A 21434-nucleotide genomic window follows, 5' to 3' on the forward strand; every position below is an offset into this window, starting at 1 on the left:
ACGAGTTCAATTCCAAATTTAATCTATCATCTTAAGACTCAGGGCAGGTCTACAGCTATTTTAAATTACGTTGACAGCCAACAGCTGTCACTCAATCCCTTATTATTCTAGAGAACAAAACTATATGAAAAACAAAGCTTAGCACTGTAATACAAACTCCCTGCAGTTTAACTACTTCACTAAAAACAACAGTTCCCCAGCAACAAACAGAGTGTTTCTTTCCAGTGTTTGTTAAGTGGGGACATAGAAGACATTTGAATTTTTAAAGCTTAAATTTAGAGATCGCATTTAAAGTTACACATCCACTTTCAATCCAAGTGACAGAAGTTTCAAGATGGTAACCAAACCTTTGGTTAAAGTACTCAATCTTCCACAGAATAAGAAAGCCCAACTGTGTAATTGCTTTTGTTTTTAACAGGGTCAAAAGTTTCTATTACCTCTTGGAACATATGGTGTTGTTTCAAACAAGTTTTAGAAAACAAAAGCTTGTAACAAAGCTGTTACCTGAGCATTAATCCTTACCTGCTCCCTGTTCCATTTCCACTAGGGAAGTCATGCACTTTAACAGGAAACTGCTCCATCTGACTGAGGCAATTGTTCATTTTGTGGACTAATGCCAACAAAGGTGCATTTTCTAATGGCTCTAATCTTCCAAGGGGCTCTTCTCCAGGAAGCTGAAATACAGTCCATTCTTTTAGTTGTGTGCTTGAATTAAATCATCTTCAACAATTTATATCACCAATTCTTTTTAAAAAGTAAAATTAAGAATCACTATTCTCACTGAAAGCAGCAGCAGTATCAGGATGAGTACATGACACATAACAAGATAATCAAATACTTATTTCAAAGAACATACTTTTCTCTCCTGGTTTCAGTGGAATAGCCCTACAAATTTTAAGCATTCACCCTTAACCATGAGCAATAAGCTTTGTGCAAGTTGTAGTTATCTACCTTCCAGTCTTCCACTTTAAATTTCTGCCTTCAACAACAGAACACTAGTTTGTTGCACTATTTAGCACTGAAGAAGAAAAACAGTAAGATTACTAGCCAAACTCTTCCCATATCAACTTCTTAAAAGACAAACAACTTGAAAGATGTTCAAGACTCAGGAAATTGGCCATTTGGAATTTTTTCCACTGCTGGGTAGAATTTTCTGTAATTACAGGGTATTCAAAAAAGTTCACGACCTATAAAGACGTAGAACTATGTCAAAGTTGTAGGGGTATACAGCTTAGGCATGAACACAACATTCCTTCTGTACTCCATCTTTGAGATAAGATCAACACTGAACATCTCAGTGGTTTTTCAAGAAAGACAGAAAACTAAGATAGAAAACCGAAACAACAAACAAGAAAACTTACCGGAGAAGAAAAAAATACATGAAGAAATCTTTTCAATCTGATATCCCTGTTTACAGCATCTTTTTCACTTTTAGATGTTAAATAAAGCAGCAGTTGTTTAACAAACCCACTATGCTGGATTTCAAATGAGGAGACATCAGACTCCGAGACAATGCTACGGATTTCTACAAGGCACTCTGTTCCCCCATCCACCTGAAAAACAGCAAAGGCAGTGTTTTACTACTCAGGCATTAAGGGCTTAAAACATACTAGTTCTCCTGCATAGCACAGCAAAAAGGGAAGGTCTGGAGCACATAGTAACTTAATACAAGCAGTAACAGGGCAAATAATCTGAGGATAAGCACTTCCCTATTCAAGGGGAGTCATCAAGGCAAACATCTACACTTTCTCTATTTTAAGAAAAGTGCATTTCTGCATGCAAAGTAAAAATGATCTTCAAACAGAGGTGGTATTTGTTTTAAAAAACAAACAAACAATAAAAACAGCAACAAAACAAAAAGAAACCCAAACAACTCAGACTGGTATATATTTTACATGACATCCATGTGAGAGAGAGGAGAAGGGAAACTTCTGCATTTTAAAGATTGCTTAGATCAACCTGTTTAGATCACTTATCAAAGACCACAACTCTCTAAAAAGCAAGACTCGAGCTCCTGAGATGTTTACAGATTTGCTCCAATCTGCATTTTTTTGATACTGTTTGTCCTAGTTCAGCAGGTGGGGCCAGTTTATCACTGTGTGGGTGTGACCAAAGCTGTGTATTCTAAACCCTCTACGCCATTTCCCAAGAAATGTTAACAATGGACCATCTGCAGCAGATGCCCAGGGCACACCAGACCCCTCAGGTTGTGAGCTGGGTGTGAAAGACACCTGTGAGATAAGAGATGGTCGTTGGCACCTCCACACCCAGCCTGAGGGGTCATGGCTGCTCATGGGCCATCAATGATTCCAAAAACACCGCATGACTGACAGAGTTAAATCACTCACTGTGGAACTCCCTGCCCTGGGGAGGCATTGGGTGCTCCCACCTGGACCTGAGGGTATATAATCTTGGGATTTGGGGACTTCTGGGACCACTCATCAGATCCAGAGGAGGAGCAGAACCTCGACAGGAGGAGACCACCACTCTCAACCAGACTGTGACCATCATCTGCACCAACAGGTTTTCTCCTTTTACTCTGGACTCAGGAGAACCACATGGGGCTCAGCACAGAGGCCAACAAACACCATTTCTGTTTGTGCCCCGGAGTGTTGGGTTTTGTGGGTTAAAATCAATCTCTCTTTGTATCATTGCATTTATTGTAATATTTTTATTAAATTGTAACTCAAATAATGTCTTTTGTGTTGGATTCATTTCTCCTGCCAGTTTACCTTTAAACCAGCATATTGTTTTAACAAAACACCACTTCCCTCTTGTCCTCCTCCCATTCCCAAAGTCCTTACTACAAATTGTGTTGTTCTTTAGATATAAAGTCAATCCTTAACATTTAACTGTGGAAATTTTAAATCTGAAATAAACTGCTATGTAAGTGAGGTATTGCCAGGGATCAAGAACACCATTAAATAATTCTGGTCTTTTATCATAAGTGATGTGTGTCAAAGCTTATATACTCATTCCAAAAAATCACTCCAAGTCATAATGACTCATAAGTCAAGTCGAGAAATGAATCCCCACTCCCATTAAGTCTGCCATTTCTAACCTGGAGGTTGAGTTGTTCAGTTGCAGTGCAAAGTCTCTGTAATACATTTAGTGCAGGATTGCTTCCATCCATGTTTTCAGAACTAAAATAATGTTCTACAAATTTATGGGCTTGCTCCTTAATCCAGCCCTTAATTTTTTCTCTGTAAAGAAGCACAGAAAAGGCATTTGGCCACACTTGGCATTTGCATACACCAACATTACAAGTAAATACAGTCGAGTATGATTTTCTCCATGTTCAACAGACAAAAACTCTTTGCTCTTACCCCAACACAGTAGAAGTTCTTTTCTCTACAGATCGCATTCTTACATTGTTTTTCTCAGTTATCCAGTTTTCCCCACTCTGCTACTTTAAACCACTAAAAGGTTATTTTCTATACCGTAATTTCTTGATTCTTTCTCCAGTTATTTTAACTGTGGTTAAGGTCAAGCTTCTTTGTTACATACTACTGGCTCATCACAAGCATCTGCACCCTCAAAGTCAACATAGTATTACAAGTATTTTGACTTTTGTGTGTGTGTGTACCTGTTATTGGAAATGGTGTCCTTGGAAGCAGCCCTTGCAAGACCACTTACTCCTGCTGTTCGTGCTGGTTCAATATTATTACTGTTGGACTGTGTGCTTAATCTTCCCCATGTTTTAGGATTTAAACTTGCCAAGAAAGAAGATTTAGGAGATTGAGTAGTTGTAGGGCTTTTAGCTGGAGGAAGTAAAGAAAAAGTTAAGAGAATCAACACATTTAATTACAGCTAGCACTTCTGGCAGCTTATAAACCTATTTTAGGAGGACATAAAGTATCATAAAAATTATTCACCTTGATTGTCTACTTTCTCATCATCTCTTGGAGGAGAGTATTTTGGTCTCCTTGGCCCTCGTTTTGGCAGTCTTTTTCTCTTTAGAACATCACTGAGTCGTCTATCCAAAGTTCAAAAAAAAAAGAAACACGTTTCTGCCCACCATATTCACACACAAACCCACCCCTCAGATTAAGATGCACCTGTCAGCTACTTTCTCAAGAACTAAAGAACAGGTTTCACCCCATAACAAGGAGAACATTCCTTGCTCTGGGAGAAGGGGCCTAAATACTCAACTGACAGGACGAAGTGACTATTCCTCTCAGAAAGAAGGTGTTTTTTGCTTGCTGTCACCTTTTTTCTACAAACAGCCAAACGCAGCCAGAAGCGACAGTAAATAAGGTCTCTCATAATTCCCATGTTTTAATTTGTATATTCTGTTTATTCACTTATTTGAATACTCTTAAAAAGATTAAAAAAACCCTAAAAAACCTCTACTGAATAAACACAAAGAGCCATTGGATATTTAATCTGCCTCTCTTATTAAAGCCCAGAAAGCACTTTTTCAATAATTTGTGGCATTTCTACTCTCTACACTTCCAAAGTTCACATATTTCAATTCTGGTTTCAAGTGACAAACACTTGACCTTTAAAATAAGGGCAAACTTTGTAACACAAAAGTAACTTATTCCTACAGGAGATTTTAATTGTACAAGTGTTTAAAATGGTTGCCTTCCAATGAAACAACTAAAGGATGATTTTTCTCCAGTCTGCAGCAGAAAGGCACCACACAGCACAGCTCTGAAAGAGTCACTCTGTCCTCAAGTTAGATGACACTACAGCTGTTGCTCTTGGCATTGTCCCAGAACAGCAAATTATTTCATATTATTACAACATAACTATCACATCACTGGGTTTTTATTTTGAACATTTAATATAAAATGAATCAAAACTACCCACTGAAAGCTTCAACACCACTCCACTTTAGTTCTTTAGAGGAAAGTACCACAGCAAAATGCAGACAACAACATGGCAGTCCACGTCACTCTGCATTACAAAAAAACCCAAAAAACAACAACCAACCAACTCAAAACCCCACAAACCACCAAACCAACCAAACACGTGATTTTTCAGAAGGTGCACTTACCCCTGTGGGCTCAGATCCAAGGAATCCTCCCTGCCGTGCTGCAGGCTGGGAGAGCCCAAATCCGCAGCCGCGTTACTGGCAGCCGTGGCTGTTCCCGTGTTTATTGTGGTGGTGGTGCCCAGCGTTCCTGACCCATTGGTGCACACCTTTGGAGGGCTTGTGAGCAAAGCCTCAGACTCTGCCAAGTTTTTCACTTGGTGCATCACCCCTGTGCAAAAGAAGAAATCGTTGTGTGGGGGGCTGGTTTGAGGGGTGCAGATGTGGCAGTAGGAACAAAGGTGTTTGCAAATGTAAGTCTGTTACCTGAACCCCTGCTCTGACTCTGGCAGTACTGGCTCACCCCACCCATCAATACAAAGTTTTAAAAGCAGTTCAATCCATTATCAAAAAATTAACCTACATAGTTTAAAAATAAATTACAGCAGCATGACCAGTAGCTAAAGAAACCCTAAAATCGCCAGTGGAGTAGAACACAGACTTCCTGCCAAAGGTTCATCAGTTTTTTCCAGTAAGACATCCCATGTAATGCCAGCCACCTAAAGCCCAAGGATCCGGCAAGCCTGTACAAACTTGTTTCAGATCCAGAAAACACAAACTTGTCTCTTCCAGTGCCTTGGTCAGCTCCTCCCAAGTCACATGAGGACAGCTTGCACAGATTTGCCTTTACAATAACAATCCAGAACAATATTCAATTTTTACAGCCTGGGGAGGTTGGAGAGGAGGGGTAAATGGTATGGATACTCCGCAGACACATTTTTAAAAAACTACCTTAAAGAGGTGAAGAGAAAAAGAGAAAGCAAGATTTACCTTCTCTTCTGAAGTAAACACTAAAAATGTCAGGTAACTTCTGCATTAAGATCTCTGCCATCTGCAGGGCTCCAACTACTATCTTAAGGTCTTGACTCGACAGCATGGAGGCAATATGACTAAAACAGATAATTTATTAGAATTAGCTTTGTCTCCTTTTTGTTGGGTTTTTCTTTAAAATCAAGTCAGTTCATCTTGCATACACAGCACTGAAGACTGAAAGCAAACAAATTTCACAGAGCTTCTATAAAAGCTACAAATAAAAGGACTAAAACAGTCTTCTTCCCAGCTAAATGACTTTTACGAAGTCTTAACATAGTATAAACTTTCCTCCCTTCATAAACATGATGTTACAGAACTTGATACTGTCGTCTTTGAAAAACTACTCAGTTTATTTTCTAATTGCACTCTTTTATCTAGCTCCATAACTTTGTGTAACATGTAAGAAAGTTTCATGAATAAAACTTCCCAACTGAATCCCGTGAGTGTCTGTTACTACTCACACTGTATTACCTCAAAAGCTATCTTGCCCTCAGAGAAGTTCATAGGGTAGTTTCAGAAATCAAAAAACCAGTAAGGAGTAATAGTACACTACTACTACCCACAGCCATAGGTGATCTAAGTTTCTAGTAAGAATGCCCAGTGTCAGCAAGTACTGCAAAACCCGTGACAAAACATTCCTGCAGGGCTGGCAGCCTCAGCTTTGGCAAATACACAAGACTAAAAGTATCGTTTTCCCTTAAAAGAGATGATTCAAAAAAGTAATCACAAGTTTGAACTGTAAGCTCAAAATTAATTTCATTGACAATGGTTAATGAACCCACCTTGAAACAGCATGGTTTTTCAGCACATCCTTCAGAAGTTCAGCATCAGCAAAATAAATTATCCTAAGAATTGCTCTAAGGCACTTGTGTCTAACAGCAGGTCCAGCCGAAGAACTATACACTTCATAAAGAACACCAAACAGTGTTTTGATAAAGGATTTTGCCAGTTCTGGGTCCTCTTTCATTAATTGTGCTCGAGCATCATCCTTCTTCAATTCTGAATGTCCACCTGTAAGAAAGTGCACAACAAATCATTGTTTAGTTCTGTGCACCTCTGCTCTGATGATTTACTTTCTTCCATTAAAGCAGATTTAATTCAACACTTAAATTTAAAAGATATAAGTTAAGAATCAGAAGTCAAAGTCATGGCAAGAATATAGGTACAAATCCTCCACTTTCAAAGAGTTCAGTCTTTTTTTTCCTGCAGCTTTCTTATGCATTTCTATACAATAGCAAAAGCCCTCAGCCTTTGTTAAACAAGAGAGCTGTATGAACAAAACTGTTCCAGAAAATCCCAAGCCAGGAACATCCCCCCCAATCCAGGAACAACCCCCCAGCTCCCTCCCAGTTAAATACCTTTCCAGCTCGCAGGAACAGCTTACATGTTAAAAAGCACACATGCCAAGAGCACGAGTTCTGTTACGAACCTGTCTTCGTTCATGTAAATCAGAACAGTTTGACACTTCACAGAAGCCATAAGTAAGTTATTACTTAAGCAGTAAACTGCTGCACAACCCAGCATAAATGAGGCATAGGTAGAGACACCAGGTTTTTCCTGAGCTGTACTTACTAGTGTTTGTATTGGCTAAAGGGTTTGGTTTTCGCTGAATGGCACGTGCTGTTCCAGTATCCTCATTTATTTGCTGCATAGAGTTAAAATCAATAGTATAGACACGCCCAAGTGTAGACAGGCTTATCTCATCCTCGCCAACCTGATGAGCTGCCTAAAACCAAGAAAATGTTTCAAGTTAAGAAATCCCTAACAAACAGAAACTATATGAAAGGTGAGGAGGAGGGTAACACAGTAGGAAACACAGTAAGAACAGTGATTAAGCAATTAAGTGATCTGGGATGACAGAATACCAAAACAGTGCAATACTACAGCAGGATGTTTGAGGAAACTTGTGTTTCTTACTCAGAAAGATCAAGAGACGCAAAGAAAGCGCTCCATCCCTCTACAACCGCACGCGTATTTTAAAAGCATCACCACACAAATGTGTGGAATTACTACCTCTATTATTCGACTATCAATCCTGTTATAGGGATGCCAGAGACCCCTGTCATCTCGCCATTGCCATATTGCACCATCTGTATTTTGTGCATTTCCTTTCTTTAGCATAGTATCAACAGCAAAGATTCCCTCTTTTGGCAGGCAAGGCATCAGTTCACTGTAAAGAACATTAAAACAGTATTTTACTAGAAATATACAATAAAGTCCATATAAGCTGAAAACTCTTTGCCTTCATTTTAGTGAAGTTAAGAATTTCAACATACCAACCAGACCCAAAACTCAGGACTGCAAAACTTACCAGATAAGAGAAGTAAGCTCATAAAGTTCTTGAGGACTGCGTGGAACAAGGTCAATTTGTTCTTGACAACTCCCATTTGAGGCTCCACAAAGGAGGAAGTGAAGCGTTTCTGCAATATCTATAAAAATTATTATTCATGAGATGGCCTATATCAGAATATGGACTCCACTTCCTGTTGGACACTACACAGAAGAGAGAGTTACTGCCCAAAGCAAACACATAGTAGAGAAGAAGACAAAAGCCATCTCTTTGACCAGCATAAAAAACATGTTTTTTCTCAGCTCTGGGATTTGCGGCTTTTTTGATTTGGGTTTTTTTTCCTCTAATAGACATTTAGGGGAAAAGTATCACTTAATATACAGCACACAGAAGAAAACAGGGAAACATAAAGGACACTTGAAGTGACAAGTCAAAACTTATGAGATATTTTCCCTCAGAAAAAGTACTTAAATCACACAGTTCCCCCATGGTATAGAGTACAAAAAGAATGATTCAACTTGTGTTGGAATGAGACTAACTTATGCAGCTAATACAGACTTAAAATTAGATGAGCACTCCAGTGACAACAACTAGATAGGAAAGGGCAGAAAAAACCTTTGGATAAAAGGTTTCAACAAATTTAACTAAACTACATCCCAGGGGAAGCATAGCAAGAGAAAAACTGATAGAACAGAATATTTATATAATCAAGTGCACAGAGGCCCATATTGACTGTAGGCATTGACTTGAACAGGTCCCCTGAATATAAAAGAGTAAGAACTCACTTTGCTTCATAAGCTGGACTGCAAGTGTAGGGCAATTGGAGCACATCAAGGAGAACATGCGCACCACCATGATGAACATTCCTGAGCTCAGGATAGGAGGTGTCACCACCAAGAGCTGCTGGATATTCGTTAACAAGTCCTTGGAAGCAACCTGCTGTAGTAAATTCTTCAGTAGGGAACAGCAAAATGCAAAACATTAGTCTTTGAAAGGTAAGCCCTCAAGAGAAACAGAGGGAGGGAAGAAGCAAACAAAAATGCCCCCCCCTCCACACCCTCACCTCTTCATGCTGGAAGTTGTCCACTAGCCGTGCAAAACAGAGACAAGTACTTTCAACAGACTTCTTGTCCTGTTACAAAAAAAGTGAAGTATTTGTTTGAACTGAAATACTTTAACTTGCCTTAGATCACCCTGTCATTTTCAGGCATTCATAAAGTATCTCCAAAAAGGCCAGCTGAATGACATTTTACAGAAGACCACAGCTCTGAACTTTAAATTCAGTGATACAGTCTGAACTGACCTCTGATATGGCTGTGGTCCTGTATATTCCCTGGGAAACAACCCACACTTGCAACACTAATACCTCTAGGGGCCTTCAGAGATAAATAAAGGGATCTATAATATTCTTTTTGGATTCTGCAAGGAGGAAATAAAAGGGAAAGGAGCTACAAAGCCAAGTAACAGGAGATTTAGATAATAAGCAGGAGTGGAGGCTACGTTCTACAGAATACATGAAGCCTCATTTTGGTATCATGCAGTGCAGCCAGCACAGCAAATGCAAAGACACCAAGATAGTAAAGACTACTCTGAAAGCAGCTCTAGTTAGAAGTTCAATGAAACACTCCCAAAAGTTCATCTGAACATAATAAAAAAGTTAACTGTAAGGGGAGTTGAACACTGGAGGAGGTTACCCAGAGCGATTAGGTCTCCATCCTTGGAGATACTTCAAACAAACAAAAAAAACAGCTGGACGTGCTCCTGGGCAATCTGCTCTAACTGACCTTGCGGGGGGGGAGCTACGACTAGAGATAGTTCAGAGGTCTCTCCCAGGCTCAACTGTTCTGTTAAGAGCTACTTCAAGATTCTCTTCCAGAAAAATTCCCATTCAAAATTTCTTGAAATCTTACTTTTGGGGGTTGTAGCTTCTCTTCAGAGAGCAGGAATCAGTACTTGTCCCTACTACTGCTCAGAATGGTGCTTCCTGTTTCTGAAGTAAAATCTAATGCTGACATTTCACTCTGTGAAAGTTGCTTTAAAGATTCAAGTAGTCTTTCAGCAAGATGACATTGGCAAAATTAATAGCACAAGAGTACACAAAACCATTACCTGGAAGCTTCCATTTAGTTGCATTTGTTGAAAAACAAAATATTTCTCATTTTTCATCTTTTTAATGGAGATCTGCTAACCAAGATCACCAAAACCCTCTTTTGCTGCACCAGTCATTGTAAGTACTCATTTATGAACACAGCAGCACTGCAGGATAGGCAGCCTTTAGGACCCACATGACTTAGGATTCATCACTTCAAACTATCGTGTAGGAACTTTTCTTTTAAAAAGCCATAAGCCCTCCCAAAAAGTCAAAGCAGTGGGAAAAAAAGACAAAAACTGAAACTAAAGCCGTTCTGAGTCAAAAATCTGAGAGAACTCTGCAAGCCATTTGTTAAGAAAAAAAAAAAACAGCAATACTACTGGGCCTCCTCTTTCTGATGTCCTTGTAGTTCTTACAAGGACTGCAAAACCACTGTTATTCATGCTTTACGTTGAAGTACCTTATTTATCTTATTTTATAAAACACCATAAATCCTTACAGCATGTTTGCAAAGAACAAAAGGTCCGTACACACATTAGGGTATCAAAACTTGATGGTATAGAAACTTGAGGCAACTACCACTTTGCAAAGGCAAATAATACACAGCAAAGCAGGTATCTGGAGGCAACTTTATACTATTTTCACATCAAAATTAGAACTTCCCATTTTTCAATAGCTTCTTACCTGATGGGTTAACCTTTGTGTAAGCAGCGGCAAAGAGTCTGCCACAAAGTGAAACTCATCAGGTGTGATGCTCTGGCAGCAGTTGGCAGCGATAGCGAGTGCATTCCTCTGTGCATTTATACTGAAGAATTCCAGATACAGCAAACAGTCTGCCAACCCACCCTGTAATAAAACAAACAGTTTCAATCTCAACACTGCTAAAGTCATAGAAGGTTGTTTTCTTGTTTTATCTTCACAGAAGACCACCAAGATGTGGAACTGGCAGAGGTAGGAGTGCAGTAGTTCCACTTACTGCCTGCAGAATGGCTTTGCTGTGCCTGCGCGACAACATCTCCAGCGCTGTAAGTGCCTGCTCTGCCACATCAATGCACTGGATAACTTGCAGCTACAAGGGAACAAAAAGGTTTGTAAATCAATTTCTAAACCAATTTGTAAACATCATCATCTTCATCAACACTAGGACAGACAGTCTCTACCAATACACATGCTAACGGAGCCAGCTGCAAGCCAGACTGCCAGGTTAAGGCCACCTCAGCCATACAGCTACTCCAAGAGACATGTAATTACACTATCTTTGCAACACCAACTCCACAAAAAATCCTCAATGGATGAGACTGCACTACTCAGAAAGGGTGGGAATGAAAATTAAACGTGGTTTTAAAGCCTTCTAATGCATTATGTGTTATCTTGTAAGCCATGAAAAGAAGCCGTTTTCTTAATGGTATTTTCTAAAGTTAAAACAGAAGTTGAAATCCCCTCATACTATTTTATCACTATTTTGATTTCATTTTACCTTTTCCAAGAAGACGGGAATTGCATCCACCACTACAGCAGATGATCTGGGAAGTGCTTCCATCATGTATGTTAAGGCTCGACACGCATGATTCATCTATTAAACATACAGATGTTTAGGTTTAAGTTTAGATAACATACTTTTGTATTTCAAAAGTTTCTTAACTATTACAAACTACTTACAATGTCAAAGTTGTGCTCCATCTGCAGCAGTGTTATCTGTTTTTGAAAAAAATGTATTGTTAGTTTGGAAAAAAATATCTAGGTATCGTAATTAAAAGGGCACAAATCACTACTGTAGCTCGACTCAGGACTTTGAATGCTGGTAAGAGTTTCAAAAGAGCCACCACCTATTCTTGAGCTATTAAAGAATTGATAGGACTATCCAAGTTTAGCAAAACATGCCCTCAAAACTCAACAATGAGACAGGTAGACACACACACACACACGTACAAGTGTGTACATTATAAATTAAAAAAATAATTTAAGCAAGATACTGAGTGAAATACCACATCCTCAATAGAAACATAAGATTAAATCTTTACCAAAGCTGGTACAACACTCTTGACTGGAAATCCTCCTAATGTTTCTTCATTTCCCATAACCAACAGCTGGCACATCTCAATCACTGCCTGTAGTTGCTGACTTTCATCAGTGGCTTGAAGACCTTGTAAAAGCTGTTGGGCTTTAGAACCTACATGTCCAGAAAAAAAAAATTAGGGAAGAAGGTATTAGAAAACCTAAGTGTTCAGGGGAATGCTATACTTCTGTCAGAGTGGAAGACCAGAGAGAGTTTGTTTTCCTCTGTATTTGTAGTTTCACTTCCTTTCCCTGTCATAAAAAGGGAGGATAGGAAAGGGAGACAAAATCTCACTCTTGGCTGTCTTTCCAGTGCAGACTGGTCAGCACAGGGAGTCCACCACACTGCTCACCACAGCCATCCTGCCAACCTACAGCACGTGCCAGAACCCACCCCACCTTTGTAAAGCAAAGGACTTCCCAACACGCCCAGGTAACACAGCACATGAGAGCCCCCATGCTCCTCTTGGCATGCAGTGGAACAGGCTGCCTGTGGCTCTCCTGGGAAGCCAAACAGACTGGGACTGGAAGGTACACATCTCCTCCAGCTGCGTAACGCAGACCTGGTGGAGCAAGTCTAAGGACCCACGTTCTCACTGACACACAACCTGAAGGGAGTTACTTTTGTCCGAAACCTAAGACACTTCTGAAACTAAAACCAACATTACTTAGAACTGACATCTACTAGCAGTTTTAAAGCTAGCTTAAGCATTTGTTTAAAGCTAGCAAAAAACCCAAGGGGGTCGGAGAGGTCTTTTGTTAAGCAGCCCATCATGCAAAAGAAAAAGGAAGGGATGAAAAGGCAAGAACCCTCCCTTCCCCACCTAGAATGGAACATCAAAATGCCCCAAAAAGGAAAAGAAAAGAAATATGGCTAGGGAAGATTTCTCTTCCTTAAAGGAAGACAAGCAAATTAATATTGCTGATCAGTGGTCTAGCACTATCACGACATACAAGTCTCCAACATGTAAAATATAATAAACTATGAAGCTAATACAAATATTAGATTTACTAGTGGCTGAATTCTACTAGTCTGGAAGTGGAAAGAATTAAGTCAAATTAGACAAACTTTGCTTACTAGCTCCACTTCCAATTGTCCTGTGGAAGAGCTGCGACATCCGAGGACCAAGAGGGCCAAACAGGTGAGGAGGAAGACCCCTAGCCTCTAATAGAGCTAAAAGCAAACAGAGGATAACAGCCATTGTCAAAGCTTCTACGTATATTTTTAAAAGCTTAAATTCCATGATGTTATCATTTAAGACTAGAATTTTGATATTTTAAGAAAGAAGAGTTAGGATTAGATGACTGCAGCTACCTCAATTTCAAAAAAACCCACCAAAAATATGAAGTTTAGGGAAAAAGTAACTCATTTTTTTATGCATCAGAGCATTAAGGCCCTTTCAGAAGTCACCCGCTGAATTTCTAGAGTTCTGCGTTTTACAGAAGAAATTTGCTCTGTTAAACTGTTTTAAGCCTAGACCCAAAACAGCAGGTATACCAGGCTGTAATTTTAAATCTGAACTCAAACTACATAGGTTAAACTGATCTTCACATTTTCAGAAACTGGAGGACACTGAAAAACAGGTTCACAGCTGTATTTGCTGATAAACAGGAAAGGGAAGAACTCTGCCAGGTACTAGCGGGTTTGTTTTCTGATTGATTTTAAATACAGTAGTGTTACTTTAGCTAAACTAATTGGGGGATGACAATTTTTGTTGTAGCAATCATGACTACTGCTGATAATTAACAGTGAAAACCAATTTAGGTCTATATTCCTAAGGCACACCTGTGTTTAACTGAGGACTACAGGCAAGTGAACTGGTGGCAACACAGCACTCATTTCACATTAAATATCCAGATTACCAAAAACCTGTCATTTGCAAGGGAGACCATAATCTCAGGACTTCCTGCAACAGTAGCAAAATCATTAGCCCACTTGCAGAACATGCAAACTGAATTTATACCTGTTTGTACTCTCAGGTTTTGAGAGACCCAAGTCCTTTAGCCCAAGCACAAAAGCAAGCATTTTAAGAACATTTAGATTTTTTTTGTCAAAGCTTACAGCAACATGGGTATCAATGACAAGCACAAAAAAATGTTATCCAGAAGCAGGCAGAGAACAGTTGGCCCAACCTGGCCCATGAACTGAAAGCATGCTCGCAAAACCTGTTTTCATATTCGAGCTTACACACTTAATAAACCGAGTTCTCAGTTCTCTCCCCCCACCTCCTCCTGGAAAATCATCAATAATCGTGTATTATACACCATGTCAATGAATAAGGACACTGTGCCACGCCCTCCAGACACTGCTCTTGCATCTTTAGTGAATTAAGGTTGGTAACTCCAATACTTCAGAACTACTGTAAGCCCAGGAACACATTCACACAGTGAAACGAAATACACCCCTTCCCCCTTCACGTAATACAGAATTTGTGTAGGTATGGCTATTTATAGGCTGCAAACAACAAAAAGGGTAAATAAATAACAACTTTTATACCTTGTAGTCTTCCCATCTCAGAATCATCTGACTCACTTTCTCCAGAAGTTGTCATACCTACAGCTCCAGCAACAGAGCTAGAAGCTAAAGGAACAAAATAGAGATTATTGCAAGTTACACTGCCTTTTAAACTACAAAATTCATATGAAATAAATTCTCCACCATCAAAAGTGTAGTCTGCATCTAACACTGCCACCAGCCAACTCTGTACAGCTTTCATTTTAAAACAGACCAGTGTACAGGTCTAGCACTTTGCAAAAGCTGAAGAGTGGCTACATCAAGATTATGAAAAATTTACGTACAGCTGTATCCACAAATTACAGTTCAGACAGATTTACATGTATCCTTAATAAATACATGCTTTTCTTAATTGAGTATTGTGCTGCATTTAAGTTTCCATTAATTATGACTTTCAGTACCGATGTAGCCAGCTTTAAGCAGAGAACATTTAATATTTTCTATCATTCAGTGTAACTACTAGAAAGCACCTTTGAACTCACTACTGATTAGGACCAGATGATAAAATTATTATTTCATAGGACTGTGCAAGTACAAATATTTAACTTGGTTACAAATTTCTCCAGTACAGACACTCTTGCAATTTCAACAGAAAACCTGTGGAATACTTATGAGTAATTTCAACAGAGCTTTTACAAGTACATGATGCCCTCTGCATTCCGACAGTTTGATGTCTTTTCAGTTGGTAATAATCTATGTAGCATCAGATGAAGTTACTTTTTTAACAGAGGAAGAAGCTTGAGAACTGAAATCTGGCTTAATGAGCATAGTTTGGAAATGACAAAAAAGCATAACTGAAACATGTATCAGATAGCCAAGAGGTCAAATTCAAAAGCGAATGTCCCTCTCACTCAAAAAACCTTCCAGAATTATTTACCAGCCTAAATAATAAGCTTTCCTCAGAACTGCACGCATTTAACTATTTTTAAATACAAAGGAGTTTATACCACTATTACACATCATCATTATTATGCTAAAAATGCTGTAGCTGGAATTTCTTCTTACCTGCAGCTCCCTGGGGAGGCTCATCTGTTCGTGCAGCTGAAGAGTTAACTCCATCCTGGTTGTTGTCAGGATCAGCCATCTTCTCCTGTCGGCGAGCTTCAGCTGCTCCTCTTTTGCCCAGGCCAGAGCCTCGCCGACTGAGGGGGCAAAACACAAAGCGTCAGACATTATCAACTATGACATGGGATTTATTAAAGTAAATCTACTCAAGGCTGTGAAACATTTATGTAGATTACTACCACAACACTGCACAAACTAACAATTCGTTTAAGAATTGATCTCCACAGAACTATCCAACTCTTCTTCACCTCCCTGCCCCACACCACAACGCTGATCTGCTGACCCCAGTTACAGCCAGGTCCTTACATTATATCCTTCGAGACAAGGCAGTCACGCTAAAATACAACAGCAAACATGAGCAAGATTAAAGTGACTGTTAGTTACAAATCATGTACACATTTGCGAGTCCAATGCAAGAGCAACCATATTTTAAGGAAGCTCCAAACTCCTGAAAGAACAAAGACTGATGTTTCAGCTTGGTTTTCAGTGCCCAAACAAGTCTGAAGGGATCAGCCTATTTAAACCTGCTGTTTTAAACACTACTGTCATCATAACTACAAGTACAAAAGCCTACAAAGGAAACAGTCAAACTGAAATGCATACTTGCCAACAGAATCAAGGCTTCAGAAGTGGGGCTTTTTTAGGGTGCAGGAGAGGAAAAAGAAGGGGTGCTGCAACTATTAAACATAGTTTAGGTGTAAGAATTAAAACAAAGCTTGTTCAGGCTTCCTAGTCTAGTTCTAGAACACATGCAACAACAAAAGTTTTTTGCACCACAGGACACATTAACTCTCTTCTGCCATTTAACCTACCAGCTGTTTAAAATAACTGATTCTAGGCTATTTTCCTCTGCATCAGGAAGTATACTAAGCACTTAAACACAGTATTGTTCAGATGAAGCTGCTGACTAGCTGAGTCAGCTTAACAATGCACACTGTTAAAACAGACCCCTTTCTGCATGGTACCATGAAGTTTCATTTTTCAAAACAATCTTCCATTTTACTAGTCATGATGGACAACAGTTCAGCACTCTCTCTCTGTGTTAAGTATCTGTTTAAACAACATCTCCCACAGGACAGATTACTTAAGTTTGTGATACTGGCTTTGGCCTTTCTTACTCTCCACCTCCACAGCTGAGGGACTTACTCAAAGCCTGCTGACAAATGCCGTGCCCTATCCACAACACGGCCCTACAGAGCCATCAGAGCTACAGATGCTTTTACAACAGCCAGGCAAGGGGTAGACAAGGCCAGTTTTTGTGCATGCAAATGACACCAATACCAATTCCCGGCAGAAATGATGTTCCATTTTCTCAGGCTGTACCTGGTGCTAGCACAGGAGCCCGTGGTCTTTTGCCGTGTGCTCCGCCGCAAACTGGGGAGCTCAGCAGGTGGGGATTCACTGCGCTTCTTGGTAGATTTTCTTAGACCTGTGCAAGATAGAAAGAATTGAGGGTAAATCAATCTTTAAATACTCAGCAGTTCTACAAAGAAATTTTCCTGTACAGGAAACCTCCACATAGAAAAACAGCTTCTACATAAGAACCACAGTAAGCCCATGTCAGCTTTTCATCACCTTACACTTTGCTGCTAGACCAGTAAAAGAAAAGTTAAGGCATTTACTTTTACTTATTATTTTAAGCTAAGTAACACTAAACTCCAAGTTGTTGCATAGGCATTTCGTAACATACACACTACAGTTACAGAAGAGCTTCTAAGTTTTTCTAATGCTAAACAGGTAACACATTATGGGATGCAAGTTTATTATTTCCACATGCTCATGTTCAAACTCTTAGAAGATGCTTTAGCTCCAAATAGAAAAAGAAATTACATTTTGGCAGGGCTGTTGTGGTCAGTATCTCAAATTTTAGTCAGTTTTATTCACATTAGCCTGGCTTAAAAATAACTGTTTAAATCAAACCCATGCTCTCCTCCCGAGTCAAGCACTGCCAGTGCTGAGATCTGTTATTTGCCTTATTTGTGTTCCTATTTCAGCTGCACCCCATCAGCCCCTCTTGCTGTCATAAGGCCTTTCTTTGATGCAAATAATCAAGTATATTCTCATATTTGGAAATGGAGTTCTCAAGTTTTTAATTTGCAAGTATTTGCACTGATACTAATTTGTTCTAGGTTACAAAACCATTGTTCTGATGACATCCAACCACAAAAACAGGTAAATCTTGTACACACAAAAAACTCCAATGTAACACAACATTCTCAGATGATCCCCAGTAAGCTCATTATCAAGCTGAAATAACTCATAGCAGTTTCCAAACCAGAAAACTGATAATTTTAATGTCAAAATGAAAAATATTTATCTGGCCCTCCTACCTTTACAATAAATCAGTATATAAAAGAGAATCTTATAACAGAGATATATTACAAGAACAGATGTATATAATTTTGAAAAGATGAGTAAGTTAAATCACTGCTCCCTCTTCTGGCAACAAAGCAGAAACAAAACACATTTAAACACACAATGTGTTTGAGTTCAGTACTTATCAAACTGGTTCCTGACTATTTCCTTAATCCTAAAACATTTCAGGAATACACTGAGGGATGAAATAACTATGCAGCTTCTGACTAGATATTTAATGGAAAAAAGCAAAGAGATCTGAAAAGCTATGACTGACCTGCTCCATAGAGTATCTGTTCAAACACTACAGTGTCTGACCCAGGAACACAACAATATGTACAGTTAAGTTCCATGCAGACAAAGGTTAACCTGATTTCACATATTTGCCACACACTTGGCTTACCAACTCCGGAAATCTGGCAACCTTAAGAAAACAATAGAGTTCTATATTTAAAAGTCACCAAGCACTGAACTCAATCAGGCCAGACACATGAATTTTCAGATGGTCTGCACATACAGAACAAAATACAACTTTTTCCAAATAGGCAGCAGTGGTAATTTTACTGCACATGCTTTGAAATAAAAAATGAAGTAGCTACAGCAGAAATACACAAGGACTCCAACCCTACATACATGAAAGTAAGACACTTGTGAAGGGTTCACAGGAGAAAGAGAAGTGTGTCAGAGATAGAAGACTAAAATCATTTGAAGCAGCTGCAGCAGGACCCCTGCCATAGCTAAGTTTCTCAAGTAAGAGAAGTGCAAAGACAACAAAACTTCCCTCAGAGCTGGTTGCATTTCACACTAGAAAGGGCATACTTTAACTGGGACTAGGTATAGCACTGCACTTCTCCCCAGGTGAAAAACGCTTACCCCTCTGATGCAGAGATGTAACTCTTCCATATAGAACACATATGGAAGAGCAGGCTACTCAGAATCTGTAACACTATGGGGATATTCTGAGTGTGCTTTTGCTTTATATTTAGAATACAATATCTTGTTACAGAGTTCACTGGAAAAAACACACATTTTCATCCTTTATATTAGCACACTATTTGCTACTCCACATCTGTGGGTAGTTATTTTCAAGTAGTCAGACCTTAACATTAGGTATATTTGTATCAGCCTAGTAATGGGCTCTCAATGAGACCTTCACTGCACCTGACCTCAGACTGACTTCCACACCAAACAGCACTTGTGCTAAGGAACAAGGTTTCACAAAGCAGCAGAGCTCACTGCTATTTAACAGTATGGCACACTGACTCATGTCTTATTGTCCCAAATCAGTTCCAAGGTGTACAAAGTGCACACCTAGCACACACTTTCTTCTTTACTATTCTGCCAGTTTGGCAGCCCAAGCTTGTTTGACAAGGGTCAGATGAGCAGACACCACAGTAGGGTAAAGAAGCTACAAAATGGGTAATCCTTTTCTGTAAGATGCATTAAATTAGCTGAGCCATCACTTTAAATTGAATTACCTCAGTAATCACCTCAACTGCAGAGAAGGTAAAGTTATCCAGTTACCATTTGGTGGGTGAGCTGCATAATACATCACATTCTGAGCACTCAGAAGAGTTGAGCACATTTTCTCCTGCTGCTCAGGAGAGAATGTTGAACTTGTCAGATCTTTGTGCATGCTTATTTTCCCCAGGTCTTTACTTCTCTACCTCTGATGCATCTATTAGGGCACTATTAATTTCAAAGGCTAAAAAGGAAGCAAAGAAAGACTTCTCAGTGTGTTCTCTTCCTGCTGTTCAATGCCAGTCTTTGCTCTTAAATCTGTTGTTTATGAAGGCTTAAGTCAATTTTACCACCTGCATCTTTTGCAAATTCTTTGAGTCTTCCCAAAACTGTAAATGTAAGACTGTTACTTTCTTCGTACAGAAGCTTCTTCCTTTCATTTGCACTGTCATCAAAATTTGGGATGGCCAACACAGCTTCCCAATCAAAACTTAGTCCTGCATCTTTAGTTGTGGAAGGCTTCAAGTTGCAAGGCTTCACTGGCAATGGGGCATAACCAGCATTCAGGAAAATGCAATTAGAGATGCCCTGTGACTGCCTGATGAAGGAAAGCACCAGTCACACTGCCACAAACAAACAGGAAGAGCTTTCAGAGGAACAGGTTTCATGTTCATCTCTGGAGTTGTTTATTCAGCACTATTTCTGTAACATGGAGAGCTACCATCACAGAATTACAGAAAGGTTGGGGCTGGAAGGGAGCTCTGGAGATCATCCAGTCCAACACCCCTGACAGAGCAGGTTCACCTAGAGCAGCCTGCACAGGGTCCTGTTCAGGTGCAGTAGACTCCACAGTCTCTCTGGGCAGCCTGTTCTAGTGCTGTCACCCTCAAAGTAAAGTTTCTCCTCATATTCAGATGGAACTTCCTATGTTCACTTTGTGTTCTCTGTCCCTTGTCCTGTCACTGGTCAGCACTGACAAGCGTCTGGCCCCATTCCCTTGACACTCTCTCTTAAAAGTATTTGTATGTATTTAGAAGTCATCTCTCCAGGCTAAACAGGTGCAGCTCTCAGTCTTTCCTCATGAGATGCTTCAGTGCCCTGATCATCTTGGCCACAAGGGCACAACACTGCTGTCTCATGGACAGCTTACTGACCACCAGGACCCCCAGGTCCTTCTCTGCACAGCTGCTTTCCAGCAGGTCACTGGTACATGGGGTTATACCTCCCCTGCTGCAGTACCCACACTTGCCTTTGTTGAACGTCATTCTGTTTCTCTCCACCCACACCTCCAGGTTTCATTCAATGGCAACACAGCCTTCTGCAGCATCAGCCACTCCTCCCACGTTCGTACCTTCAAACTTGAGGGTGCATTCTGCCACTCTATCCAGGTCACTGATGAACAAGTAGAACAGGACTGACCTCAGGGGAACACCATAAGCTACAGGCCTCCAACTGGACATTGTGTCGCTGATCACAACCCTCTGAACTCACCCATTCAGTCACTTCTCAGTCCAGTTCCCTGTACTCATCTTACCCACACTTCCTGAGGGTGCTATGGGAGACAGCATCAAAAGCCTTGCTCAAGTCAAGGCAGACGACACCCCCTGCCCTCCCCTCATCTACCCAGCCAGCCATTCCATCACACAAGACTATCACACTGGGGAAGCATTATTTCCCTTTGATGAATCCATGTTGACTACTACTGATAACCTTTTATTTCCCATGCTTAGAGATGACATTCAGGATGAGC

The 21434-nt window shown here is 39.9% G+C and overlaps 1 protein-coding gene across 6 annotated transcripts in view; it reads right to left on the bottom strand.

The window, feature by feature from the left end:
- TRIP12 (thyroid hormone receptor interactor 12) overlaps positions 1–21434 on the bottom strand; it is a 79696-nt gene that overhangs the window by 16409 nt on the left and 41853 nt on the right. For 5 of the 6 annotated variants that reach the window (XM_071566854.1, XM_071566860.1, XM_071566859.1 and 2 more), the window contains 22 exons: positions 17192–17297; positions 15809–15945; positions 14786–14869; positions 13367–13462; positions 12255–12403; positions 11893–11928; positions 11711–11806; positions 11210–11302; positions 10918–11079; positions 9205–9273; positions 8927–9092; positions 8163–8280; positions 7865–8021; positions 7424–7577; positions 6634–6862; positions 5810–5928; positions 5003–5210; positions 3876–3976; positions 3587–3761; positions 3062–3203; positions 1362–1553; positions 523–674 (listed from right to left, as the gene is read on the bottom strand). In XM_071566854.1, coding sequence (XP_071422955.1) covers positions 523–674; positions 1362–1553; positions 3062–3203; positions 3587–3761; positions 3876–3976; positions 5003–5210; positions 5810–5928; positions 6634–6862; positions 7424–7577; positions 7865–8021; positions 8163–8280; positions 8927–9092; positions 9205–9273; positions 10918–11079; positions 11210–11302; positions 11711–11806; positions 11893–11928; positions 12255–12403; positions 13367–13462; positions 14786–14869; positions 15809–15945; positions 17192–17297 — 2941 coding nt within the window. The remainder of the gene's footprint in view (positions 1–522; positions 675–1361; positions 1554–3061; positions 3204–3586; positions 3762–3875; positions 3977–5002; positions 5211–5809; positions 5929–6633; positions 6863–7423; positions 7578–7864; positions 8022–8162; positions 8281–8926; positions 9093–9204; positions 9274–10917; positions 11080–11209; positions 11303–11710; positions 11807–11892; positions 11929–12254; positions 12404–13366; positions 13463–14785; positions 14870–15808; positions 15946–17191; positions 17298–21434) is intronic. The other variant, XM_071566858.1, reaches the window with a different exon arrangement.

Source organism: Pithys albifrons, chromosome 11 (assembly GCF_047495875.1).
Source record: "Pithys albifrons albifrons isolate INPA30051 chromosome 11, PitAlb_v1, whole genome shotgun sequence".
NCBI classification, from domain to species: Eukaryota; Metazoa; Chordata; class Aves; order Passeriformes; family Thamnophilidae; genus Pithys; species Pithys albifrons.